The sequence below is a fragment of the Hakea prostrata genome, chromosome 3 (genome assembly GCF_041222555.1).
Source record: "Hakea prostrata isolate BN-2017 chromosome 3, UWA_Hpros_2, whole genome shotgun sequence".
In the NCBI taxonomy this organism is placed as follows: domain Eukaryota; kingdom Viridiplantae; phylum Streptophyta; class Magnoliopsida; order Proteales; family Proteaceae; genus Hakea; species Hakea prostrata.
The window spans coordinates 4,653,647-4,666,049 of record NC_142602.1 but is presented as its reverse complement, the minus strand read 5'-3'; the positions used below and the strand labels follow the sequence as shown (position 1 = coordinate 4,666,049).

At 36.2% G+C, this 12,403-nt stretch overlaps 1 protein-coding gene across 1 annotated transcript; it reads left to right on the top strand.

Moving 5' to 3' along the window:
* Positions 1-4,853: 4,853 nt before the first annotated feature.
* LOC149020199 (uncharacterized) lies at positions 4,854-5,571 on the top strand. The gene is made up of 2 exons (XM_089146880.1): positions 4,854-5,024; positions 5,123-5,571. Exons 1-2 carry the CDS (start codon positions 4,890-4,892, stop codon positions 5,336-5,338), a joined length of 351 nt encoding a protein of 116 aa, XP_089003006.1. The 5' UTR covers positions 4,854-4,889; the 3' UTR covers positions 5,339-5,571.
* Positions 5,572-12,403: the final 6,832 nt, after the last annotated feature.

Sequence of the window (12,403 nt, the reverse complement as noted above, 5' to 3'; positions counted from 1 at the left end):
GGACAGTTAATGCCGGCTCTGACCAAGGCATGCATGACACAATGAAATAGAAAACTTATTTCCAATATTTATATGATGTTGTTATTATCTTCTTTTATACATAAACAGTTTTAACGAGTTTCTAGAAATTATATCTTATTCTAAGAGTTTGAATAAATAATAATAATAAAAGATTGTATAACTACAAGTTTAGTTGACCACTCTTGGGTAGCTGTATCTCATTGATGCGTGTTTGCTTATCGAAAACGAAATTGAATGATATACTTTATTACATTATTAATTTTTTTTTCTTTCTTAATTATATATAAAATATCAATAAAATAAAAGCTCTTCAATTATAATTAAAAAATATTTAATGTTACATTGTAACCAATACAGTTGTGTAAGATATATGTTCATCAGTTACATTCAAAAGTTAAGATAAGATTTAGAGGATATAAAGCTTTTTATTTTAATTTAATCTAAACCTTTTAATGTGATTGATGGACATTGTCTTTCATCCAAAAAGAAATTGATGATAAAAATTTGATCATAAGAATAAGAATGGTATCAAAACTTTGTCTTTGGAGTTTCCTTAGATTGGATTTCTTGAATACTTTACCTCATAAATGCTAAAAATCAAATCGATTTTTTTGGGCAAAGCCTCACCTTAAATTTCAATTATATGTAACAATTCCCCCATGAGAATGTAATTAAAGATGTATATAATAAGTTGGCTGAGGCAAATCTTAGTTTCCATAAAAATAGTTTGAAGAACTAAACGAATTAAGGAGAAATTCTATAATTAATAAGAAAAGAAAAGTTAAAGAGTCATTTTAATGCATAATTTAACTAATATTGAAGAAAAGAAAAATGTTATATGTATATATTGAAAATGAAAAAGAAAAGAGAAAATTGCACTGGCACTCCAAAATGGAGGCCTTAAAGCACTGACACACCATTTTATGTTTAAAAAGCACAGAGACCCCAAAATTAGATTTTCATTTGATATATTTGTCCAATTTGTCACTGAAAACCTTTCAAACACTGTTTATTATATGGATATTTTTTAAGATAAACAATGACTTAACTGTTTTCAGTGATAGATTTGACAAATATATCCAACAAGAATCCAATTTTGGGGTCTCTGTGCTTTTTAAAAATAAAGTGGGGTATCTGTGCTTTAAGGCCTCCATTTTGGGGTGCCAGTGCAATTTGCTCAAAAGAAAATAAGAGTATAGTATTAATGGCGAAAAAGGCCGAGACAGGTTTAGAAGTAAACCCGAAACTTGATTTTCTGTAAAACAAAGTAGATTTATTCAATTATGAAGCCCCCAGGTCCATGACCAAGCCCATTTCCAGAAACCCATTTAGTTTTTAATAAAACCAGATTTAAGTTGGAAAGGGTCAAAGTCCATCAATATCCAGTATAGATGAAAGACAAATCTGAGCTGGAAATTGATTGGGAGCTGCACGCCTGCAGCGAACTGTCGAGATTTCCAAAAAATGTGTTTTCACACTTTGAGAAATAGATTCGATCTCGACCTTTTACAGCACAATGCTGCGCAATAATTGTGCAGCACTGAAGTCGAGCCCCTTTGATGGACCAATAGAGACTTCCATCATTCTCCAGATCTCCTAATCAGTTCAATTTGAAATCATCAATCAACCTATTATTAGAACCAGTGCCAATGAAGATATGGAAAGGAAATAAACTTGGGCCCAAAAGCTATAAATGCCCACATAAAGTAAACCTTTAGACAAGAAAGTTACAGATGGGCTACCCATGCCTTGCCAGAAAAGGGCCAAACCACCCACCTAAATTGATACTTGGCCAGAAACTAAAGAAGCATATCTGAGAGCAGAGGTAGAGGTTGATGATGATGATGATGATGGTGATAAAGAAAACATATATGGCTATGCTTGTTTTCTCCCAAGTCTTTCATCACCCAGAACTCTCTGCAACTTGCCTCTTCAATCAAAACCCATTAGAAAGAGTGAAAGAGAGCTTCACCTTCTTCAAAAAGCAAAATGGGTTAAGAGAAGAGAGAAGGGAATAAGGTACAAGGTAGGTCCTTCCTTCCTTCCCCTCTCTGTTGTATAAGTAAGTGGTTTCAGCTCAATAATTCCCTCAACTTGTTCTTTTGGATACCTGCTGGTAAGGAAATAAATTAAAAGCTTTAATCATGGCATTCCCTAATAATTCTTAGTTCTATAGGGCATTCTTGGGGTTGGGTACCAACTGCCAACCGCTATGGACGGCTATGATTACTTGTCCAAATAAAATTTCTGCCTTTTTGTACCAAATTGGAATCGCCTAAGATCAGGGTGACTTAGTATACTAAGTCATGTCTTCATGCTGAAATGGGTTCAGTGGGACCCACTCACTGCAAGTCCCTTATGTCAATCAAGAGAGCAGCATCATCATCGGCCCTTTGATGTCGGAGGCATATTCTACAATTCGCCATCCTTCTTTTTAGTACAAAGGGGCTTTACTAAGCCGGGGATAGGGATATTAATATGTCTAAGCAAAAGTTGGACCCACGACCTCTTCACTAAGAGGTGTTGGTTTCACCACTAGAACAACTTTGCGTTGGCTGCCATCCTTCTACAATAACAACAAGTCTCATCCAAATTAAATGATGTCGGCTACATATATTATTATTGTCTTTCAACCAATTCTATTTGAGCTTATGTTAATTACAAGGCTTAAGCTATACATATCATTTTTCGTTACTTCTCTTAAGGTTATATTAGGTTTGTCCTTAGCTCTTTTAATTCTTTTTAATTTGAATCACGTCACTTCTCCGTACATAGGCATCTGTTGAATATCGTCATGCCACCTTAAACGACTTTCTTGTAGCTTATTATTTATCGGAGATACTCCTAGACCAATTCTAATATGATCATTCATTATTTTATCCTTCTTATTGTTGTCACTCATCTATCTTAGCATTTTCATTTTTACTACACTAAGTTTATCTATATCATTCTTTTTAACAGCCCAATACTTTGCCCTATGCATAGCTGGTCGAATGATGATCCTCTGAACTTTTTTTAAGCTTTAGAGGAATAAATTGATCACACATGATCTTGAACACACATCTCCACTTTATCTACCATATTTTAATTTTTTAGAAAACATCATTCTCTAATCATTTTTTTTTATTATTACTTATAAGTGAACCAAGAATCCTAAAATGTACTTTGATTGAACCAATACACTAAGGAATCTTGTCTTGAATGTCTTTGGTTGAATTATCCATTATAAGTGCAAATAAATATAGGCTTAAAGCTAATCTTCAATGTAGTCCAATTGTAATTGAGAATGTATTACCTTCCCCCCCCCCCTTCTTTGTTCTACTTAGTTTAAAGTCTTTTGATTCGAAAGTTACTCTCCATGATTCTCACTTGGTATTAATTCATATTTGTGTCTCATCTATTAACACAATATCATCAACAAAAAAACAAACACTAAAGAAGCTCGTCTTGAATATCTTTGGTTGAATTATCCTGAGCTTAAAGCCGATCCTTGATGTATCCCAATTGTAATTGATAATGCATTACTTCATATTTACTTGCAAACTTCTTTAATTTAATACTTGCCAAATTAATGTTCTAGGAACTCTACTATAACTTTTTTTAAGATCAATAATTAAATACCATATGAAGGTTTTTCCTACACTTTCTTTGATTTGCTCTTGTTTTTTGTAGAAAAAGGTTTTGTTATTGATTAGTTCATATGGCCCCCACAAAGTGTGGGGCCCAGTTAAGCCAACATGGCATAAAGTTGAGCTAAGAGTTGGGGAATGAAATCGTAATTTGACAAAATTAAGAATAGTTACATAGTGGCCCCCAATCAGCCTCACTCTAGGCAGCTCACTTTCTGCCATTTATGCTACTATATAACCATTCTCCTAGGTTATCCTGTTTAGGATTGGAATTTTTGACATGATATCGACTTTGATACCAAATGTTAAGTACTTGATCAATGTGTTAAAATTTCTAAACTAACCAAATGAGTTAAGTTAAGCTTTTTAACCTATCTCATACTAAACTAGTCAGATGCATTAAGCACATTATATGTTTCCGACAGAACTCAATCAACTAAGATTTGTAACACCTAGTGCGGAGTCTACAACCCAGCAGCACTTGATATATACAAGCACGCTTTTACAATAGGTATGATCCTTATTAAATTTTGTCTGGTGAAAGACCATACAAAACGACGAAATGTGAATCTATTTTTGGAGATCCACACCATATAATAAACTGGCAAAATGCACTCAAGTCCAAGACCAAAAATGATGTTTTTAGGTCCACATTGGTCTCCAAAACCCATGAGAAAAAGGAAAAAAACAGATCATATGTTTTGTTTTGAGTTGTGGGTTCCTTTTGCTTTAACTAAGAGATCACACTTTCTTTTTTCAATTTTTTTCCCTTCTTTTTTGGGTAGAAGAGATCACACCTTTCATGGAAGTAGCAGTGATTAGTATCTCCTTCCTGCACTTACCAGATCCAGGGTGTTTATTTATGTATTATTATATATAAAATGAACTTTAATTCGCCCAGGCAAGTTGGAAGCAAACCTTTCTTCCTTTTGATTTAGATATGATTTTTGGAGGCTTTTGGTGACATACCTGAATAAAGGAATTGCAGATTCTAGTAAGTGGCATCAAGTCATGGTCCTCATGGAGTTTAAAATGGAGACATTCTTACTGTGTATCACGTGATAACAAGATTTTGCAGAAATTCCTAAGTGCTCCACTAAGTCCCAGCTTGTAATGGGGTCTGGGTCTCTCTCTCTCTCTCTCACTCTTGTTACCTTTATATATGTTGAAGTTTTACAGCTTTGCATGGGATATTCTGAATGAAATAGAGAAGGTAGAGAACAGGAGTATTACTGAACTATGAATGAGAAGATGGAGAACTCTCTGAGAACAAAAGATGTTTCACTCCATGAGTTGAGAGATAAGCTTGCTGAGTTTGCCAGTGTGAGAGGTTGGGATCAATTCCATAGCCCCAGAAATCTTCTTTTAGCATTGGTAAGTCACTGTTGTTAATGCCTTGATCGATCTCTCTGCAGTTACATATATGTTCATCAGTGTTTGTTCTAATATTATTGATTCGATATATGATGTAGGTTGGAGAAGTAGGAGAGCTCTCTGAGATATTTCAGTGGAAGGGGGAAGTAGCCAAAGGACTTCCAAACTGGACTCCAGCTGACAAAGAGCACTTAGAGGAAGAAATCTCAGATGTTTTGCTCTATCTTGTTCGTCTAGCTGATGTTTGTGGACTTGATCTTGGACAAGCTGCTCTAACCAAGCTCGTAAAGAATGCCAAGAAGTATCCTGTGTGATCAACTCAGGGCTGCCTAGCTATACTATCACAACCCCTGAAACAATAATACTAGTGTTATATTAATATTGTGCTGTGATCTTGAGTATTGAGTGCTGCTTTGCAACTCTTTTTATTTCCTTCTTCAGTCGTTCTTTGTTGAATTGCTTTCCTTTACTGGGTAATCGAATTTGTATTTGAGGACATTGAAGAATATTAGTCATTACTTGCTGTGTTCAAGTAACAAATAAGGTTGGCAAGAATTAAAACTCTATTATTGCAGACTTTGTCATATATAGAAGAGACATATCATCAAATACCTGCTAGAGTCATCCCTCCCTACTGGGACCAGTACCCTTCTAGGGTTCTAAAACCTGAAGCTTCCTATGTTAGGACAAAGGATATAGTCTCAATCAGGTAGTGTTGCTTTCTTGGATCACTTTCTGTAAAAATCAATCCACTGTATCAAGTTTTGGCGTTCGTGAATTGGATATACATGCCTTATCCCAATCCATCAAACAGTGCAAAAAGAAAGCCTGCAGGGAACTGCCAGGAGAGAAGAGACCTAGCTCTAGCTGCCAAGTGCCTCAACCCTAGCTGCTAACCCTTCCATAACTACAGCAAACGAAGACGCTAGAAATTCAATGACTGTTGCCATTTTCAATTCTATTCATGAAGACCGATGTAGTACTATTAGGGTTTCAACCCTTAGTGGATACAAACGTGTTCCCGAGAGACATAAGCACAGAGCGTCCCCCACTCCTCATTTGACGAACACAACCAAACGAGCCCAGAAGGTTTTCCATTCACTTTCAGTGACTGTAGATCCTCTACCCCGTTGAATATATACAGTACTGCATAATAACTACGAACAAAATGAATGGAGGTGAGATTCAAATGGGTCTCAAGTGGACCCACCTTTCTTTATTATATGGTGAAGAAGTATGAATGATGTATACCTCATCTTTGACGAGGAGGTGATCAAGATTCCACTTCTATCAGATACTTTCCCATGCCAGCATTAAGCACCACCAGCCACCCTCATTTTTTTTTATACACTCCAAGATTGGTGCAAAGTGATATCAACAAACAAAAAAAAAAACAATGGAAGAACTCCCCACCAAGATTTACACAATGAAAAATGACGAGCACTCCTAGCCAAAAAAATTTGCTTAAGACATTGTTCCATCTGGAGAAAAGTTAACACACTGCAGCCACTTCGTTTTATAGAAACAGAAGAGTCTAGATCCTTTGTGTCTGAACATCTAGCGTGCCCTGGTACTAAAGGCAGGGCATCCATCGGCCAAATGCCCAAACACAGAGGACCTGCATTGGAAATGGATATGAGTACATGGAAGGTTATGATGATTTGATAGAACGAGTCAAAATCCTCTCCACCTAAGCTAGCTTGCCCCTCCACCCATATAGCTAGGGATGTAAACTCCACCAAGTGTTGCCCTGTCACCATCACCATCATAAGTCCCTTTGCCCTCAACCGTCATTAACTTTACCCATCATCAAGAATCATCCAGCCACCACCGCCATTACCAGTACCTTAACCGCAAGTCATCATTCGTCCACCATAAAAAAATCTAACCATAGTTGAATTTGGTTCGGATATGGTAATATCTATATTTGAATCCAATTATTAAACATGTTACCCAAATTTGAATCCGGTATCCATCAAATGTGTAAATTTTATAACCAAATTTGAATTTGTTTAGTTAATCGAATTTTTGGATGATATCCTATTCGAATTCAAATTATTTAGATGGATAAAAATATCAGAATCCAAATAGGGTTTTAAACTCATTCTTGAGTGTTGGGCCCAATTAATGTAACGATGTACTGATAGTATACTGTAATTAGTTACTATTAATGAATATCAATGAATAGATAATGATGTATTCCCTAAAATTCAACTTAATGGGATATAGATGGTATTCGTTAAAGATCTAATCGAATTGAACAATATCCAACTTAAAAGTTGACATATCCAAAGTCGAATTTGATTATTAATCAGATCATCCGAATCCTAAAATACCAAATTCAGATGCTCTTAAATGGATACCTAAAAACAAAAACAAAAAATTTGGATTTTCGATTATCCATTTACATCCCTATGCTCATATTGCTCATCCATATTAGAGGGGTAATATAGGTCCTACACTCATGTAAGTGTAACCGTAGAATAAAACACATGAGGCATGAGTCCGTGCATTTTAATTTATCTTAAAAGTTGAAAAGTTCCCATGCCCTGAGTCTGGATCATCTCCCCTTCGAGGCAGCACTCTGTACTCCCCAACGGCTTTACAACTACAACCTACAGGGGTGCCCAAAGGATTAGGTGATGAATTATTATTATTATTTTTTAAAATGTTTTCATATTTTTTAATTATGGACCCCACATAATTTGTGATTGTAAAACCGACGGGGAGATAATCCGGACTCTCACGCCCCCCCAAGTTTCCACGCATCATTTTTGGTTGCTGCTTGTCGGCCCTTAATTAGACTTATAGGCATCTCCAACCCAAGACCAGAACCCAGCAGATTAAGTGATGGGTAAAGGCCCAAGGCCCATGATTGAGCCCATTAATTATATTTCTAGTTTGTTCTCCTGTGTCAAGCGCAGGAACAGCTCCAATCCACGCCCTCAGTTGATGGGCTTATCTTTCCTAATTAATGATCTTAATTTAGTTTAAGTGATTATCACCAAATTAAGTAAGAGATTAATTTAAGATCTGTCTATGCTTCAAAGATAACATTTTCTAATGGATCGACTTTGACAAAGACTGATGACTCCCCTGAGAATCCTAAAACACATTGCTTAAATCCAGTAGAATCAAGCCAAATCTTACACTATTTTATCAGCTAAGTAGGGAAAACCAACAAGAACATTACAAATATACATTCTAATATCCTATAGATTAGTTGTTATTATCTCAAATACATCATCAATTTCATGATTATAATCTATGTCCAGGAATATTTAAGAGCATGCCCTAATCATCAACAAGAGGCTTGATTCCTATTGCTTCACAAACACAACACTCAGCTTTTATTTATTTTTTAAGTGGATATCCAATAAATAGTTTTTAAATTTATCCATACTTGTTGATCTCTCTCATATCATTCATGTTGGAACTATAGATCCAGATTCTAAGAATTTAGAGGTTCAAACATTCTTATCAAGAACCAAAACCAAAGCTGTCAAACCAATCACTTTCTGAGTTTCAAAGTGGGTCCATGATTGGAAGATCAACCATGACTTGGGAGACTGATCAACCGTGACTTGGAGACTTAGATTTTTTGTTTTTTTTTTGGTCAACGTCAAACAAATCATAAACAACACTGGACGTCCAGGGGGAGAGAAGATATGGAAAGACAAAGGTTCGAATCGGCACTTCTCGGACTTACTACCTCTATATGGAAGCTACCACCACTGTGCAAGAAGCATATCTAGGGCTGCAATAGGGTCAAGCTGGGCCAGACTTTTGTAATCCCAAGCCCAAATGATTATTGTCCTCTAAACTTAAACGCCTGCCTAATGTTAAGGCAAACCCATTGTCCAACCCCGATTGAACCCTATAGGGTCAAGCCAAACCCATTGGCCCTATCACTGGCCCTAGCCTTGATTAGCCTTATACTTGGCCATGTCCTTGACCCTTCCTCTAGCTCAGTCCCTAGCCGGATTGACCATATACTTGACCCTAGTCTTGATTGGTCCTATTCTTGTCCATGTTCCTAATTCATTGAAATCAAACATCAGGGCCAAAATCAAGGCCAGGGTTAGGGCGAAAAATCAAGAGACGGGTCGGACAAGCCTGACAGGCCAAAGAGTAATCTCAAGCTCGTCTAAGGCCCTAATCAAGACCATAATATTTTGGCCCTAACAGCTAACCTGCCCGTAAGCCCAAAATCTTGAGCTCAAGCCCTATTTGAGTTCAGGGCATGTCGGGGCCAAACTTGCACCCTTTGCATATCCACAAGTCCTAGATTTGATAATCTAGTATTTTGAAGACATGAGTCATCTTTTGTGAGATTCCCCCTCAAATGGAGGCACGAATGGTGGGAGATTGGCTCTAGAGGTTTAAATATCATTGCAAAGGAATTGGTATTAAAAAGAAAATATTTACAAATATAACTCGTACGTTTGAAGAAAAAAAAAACTGATGAAATTCCCATACACGTATGTTAATGGATGAAAAGCAATTTGACATTCCAGACACAAGAGGAACCTTATTTATAGAGTTGAGAAAGACATTAAGATGAGACATTAAACACCTCTTTGAAATTGGAGAAATTAATGAATGTCTTCAATAAATTAAATTGTCGTTAGTGCTACCAAACTTCTTTCGTTATTTAAAAATATTTCATGCATTAAACAATGTGATCCCTACACAACAGTATATAAATCAATGAAAGTATAAGTACAAACGTTAACAAGATGAAAACTATTTTACTTTCTTTATATATGAAAATATTATTCTTGTCAAGTCTACTAATGCTCCTCACTTTAAATTTACCTTTCAATTTAAAAAAAGAAAGATATAAAAATTGAAGAGAGGCTAACCACTCATATTATAGTTTGGTACATCATCACTACACAAAAGATGTATAAATAGATTACTCAAAGAATTTAGCTGGAAAGTATTCATAAGTGGTTTAGAAAGATGGGTTTATTAATTGCAAGAGTGTACCTTCACATTTTTTTTTTGATTGTCAACTTCGGTTTTCAAGGCTTTGCCTTGATTAATCTAATGTTTGACCTGGGTCGCACACCTGGCTGTGATGGGTGAGTCTTCCAACAGAATTTTTTGCATCCACAAGATTTCGATACCGGAACCTTGCTTAAGCAAACCAAACTACTTACCACTTGGGCCAAATCCCGTTGGTCCCTTCACTCTTTCAATATCAAGTATTACGGTGCAACCCCACATCTATTCATCTCAACTTTACCGATTAAATTCAAATTCATGAGCTCAACAGTTTAGGAAATCATACGCGAGTGGAAGCTATATTATACAATGGACACTTTCGTGTCTGGCTTCAAAGAGATTTGAATTCCTAACCTCGTAGCATGATACATTGGTCGAGCTCCAACATATTAAATGGCTTGAATTTTGAGAAGGTACACAGGATCTTAGATTGTACCTTGTAGTTTCATGCATTTGCATGACATTTTTTTCTTCTTCTATGAACTGAGGTTCACCAAAACCAGTTTGTGCGTATGTTGATTACAACAGATTTCATCTCGACCCCTGAGGAGATTCGAACGATATTTTTTTCGAGTAAAAGCATATGGATGACATTGGTAAGAGAATCATGGAACAAACTAATATTTGCTCATCCCTTCATTATATTCTCATATTTATCTATTTATCCTTTTTTTGTATATGTATATATTTAATTAATAATAATAGTCATACAAGAAATTTGACCGAATCTTAAAACTGATCAAATCCGAACAAACTCCAAAGAGCAAAAGCTATTCTTATTCTGATTTTTGCCTTTTCTGGTTTTGTTCCCGAATCAGGAATTTATTTGTTCTCCGAGTCGGAAGAGTTGAAGATGACTGGTGGGTCTTTCTTTCTTCCACGGTTGACTGGGTCGACTCTTCCGCTTCCGAGTCAATCTCAAATATCAATCACACGTTTATCAGGTCTGATTTGATTCCTCTTTACGGCTATCTGTCCCAACTATCTCTCTGTTCAGATGTAAATGAAGAAATCCGCGGTTTATGGATCCCACTCCCACCTGCTATAAAAACAAACGCCCATATAAATTTAATGACAACTTTACCCCAAAATATGGTTTGGTTTTATTACGTGGGCCAATCTAGTTTTTGATAATGGAATCAAATTTGGTATTAAGTAGGTTTGACACTCTCTTTACATTTTCAACCACACATTAAGAGAGGGGTCCAAATTTGAACGAAAAGACATAGACTTTAAGCGGACCCACATGAGCCTCATGAAACCTTAGAGCTGAGAATATTTGTAAACCTGAATTTGGAAAGTGTAGGAGTGCTTTGGCGTACATGAGTTGTATTGTAGCATCTCTCTCTGATGGTCATGGGGTTTGAACTTTGAAAAGGCAAACTTTGTGCTTTGACGAGAGAGAGAGAGAGAAAGAGAGAGTCTTTATTAGTAGCCTTTTTGTTGTTGGGGTCACCGGCTCACGTAAAGTGAAATTGCTCATACGGGAAGAAACCCAGAAAAGGACATCTGCGTTACAAATAAGATTTTGTGGCAGGGCAATCTCGTCTTTCTATATTCACAGTGGCACATTCGTTAATTTCTTGAAAACTGGATCCTTTTATGCGGAAGTCCGACTTGTGCTGTTTTTAGAAACCCAAGATTCGTGGACGTGAAATCGACATCGGGATTGTAAAGATGGATAATTCGAGATTTAGAGAGAGAGAGAGAGAGAGAGACAGAACAGGAGGGCGCAGGAGGAATTTGCGAAGGATCGTACGGACAATTCAAAATGTACTTTACCTTGCAATTCCATAATAAATATAATTGCATATTTATCCACAACTACCCATTCGAATAACCAAAATTACAGATTTACCTGCCCTGCCCTTTCAGAATTAGACAATTACTGATATACCCTCACAATTATTTTTTCAATTAGAGGAATAAAGGGCAGGGCAGGGCAGTAATAATCTCTAATTACCCTTGAACCAGTACCAACCGGGATCCTTGACCCGACCGTAATTGAGTAGCAGCAATTGTTCTATTAGTTCCATCATCTATAAGTGTTTTCTTATAAAATACTTATGGGTTCTTATCAGATCTTTCGTTATAATAAAGAAATAAATGGGTCCGGGCCCACATGGAAAGATTTAATTCTCAGTTTAGTTGAGCAATGTCAAATAGAATTTAGGTTTGGGTTAGGTCATGGATTTCCATTTAAACTTTTATATTTATTTCTAGGTTTGTATATGAATATAGTATTCTCTCTCTCTCTCTTTCTCTTTCTCATTCATGACAGAAGTGATTGAAAATTTTGCTTGCTTTGCTGTTTCTTGGAATCTGTTTGGCTTACAGGATACCAAACTTACAGAAGAAGGACCACATCA

Excerpts from the sequence above, each read along its gene's own strand:
- LOC149020199 (XM_089146880.1), top strand. The coding sequence starts at position 4,890 with ATGAATGAGAAGATGGAGAACTCTCTGAGAACAAAAGATGTTTCACTC. Across the intron at positions 5,025-5,122 it reads GAAATCTTCTTTTAGCATTG|GTTGGAGAAGTAGGAGAGCT; the intron begins GTAAGTCACTGT and ends TATATGATGTAG.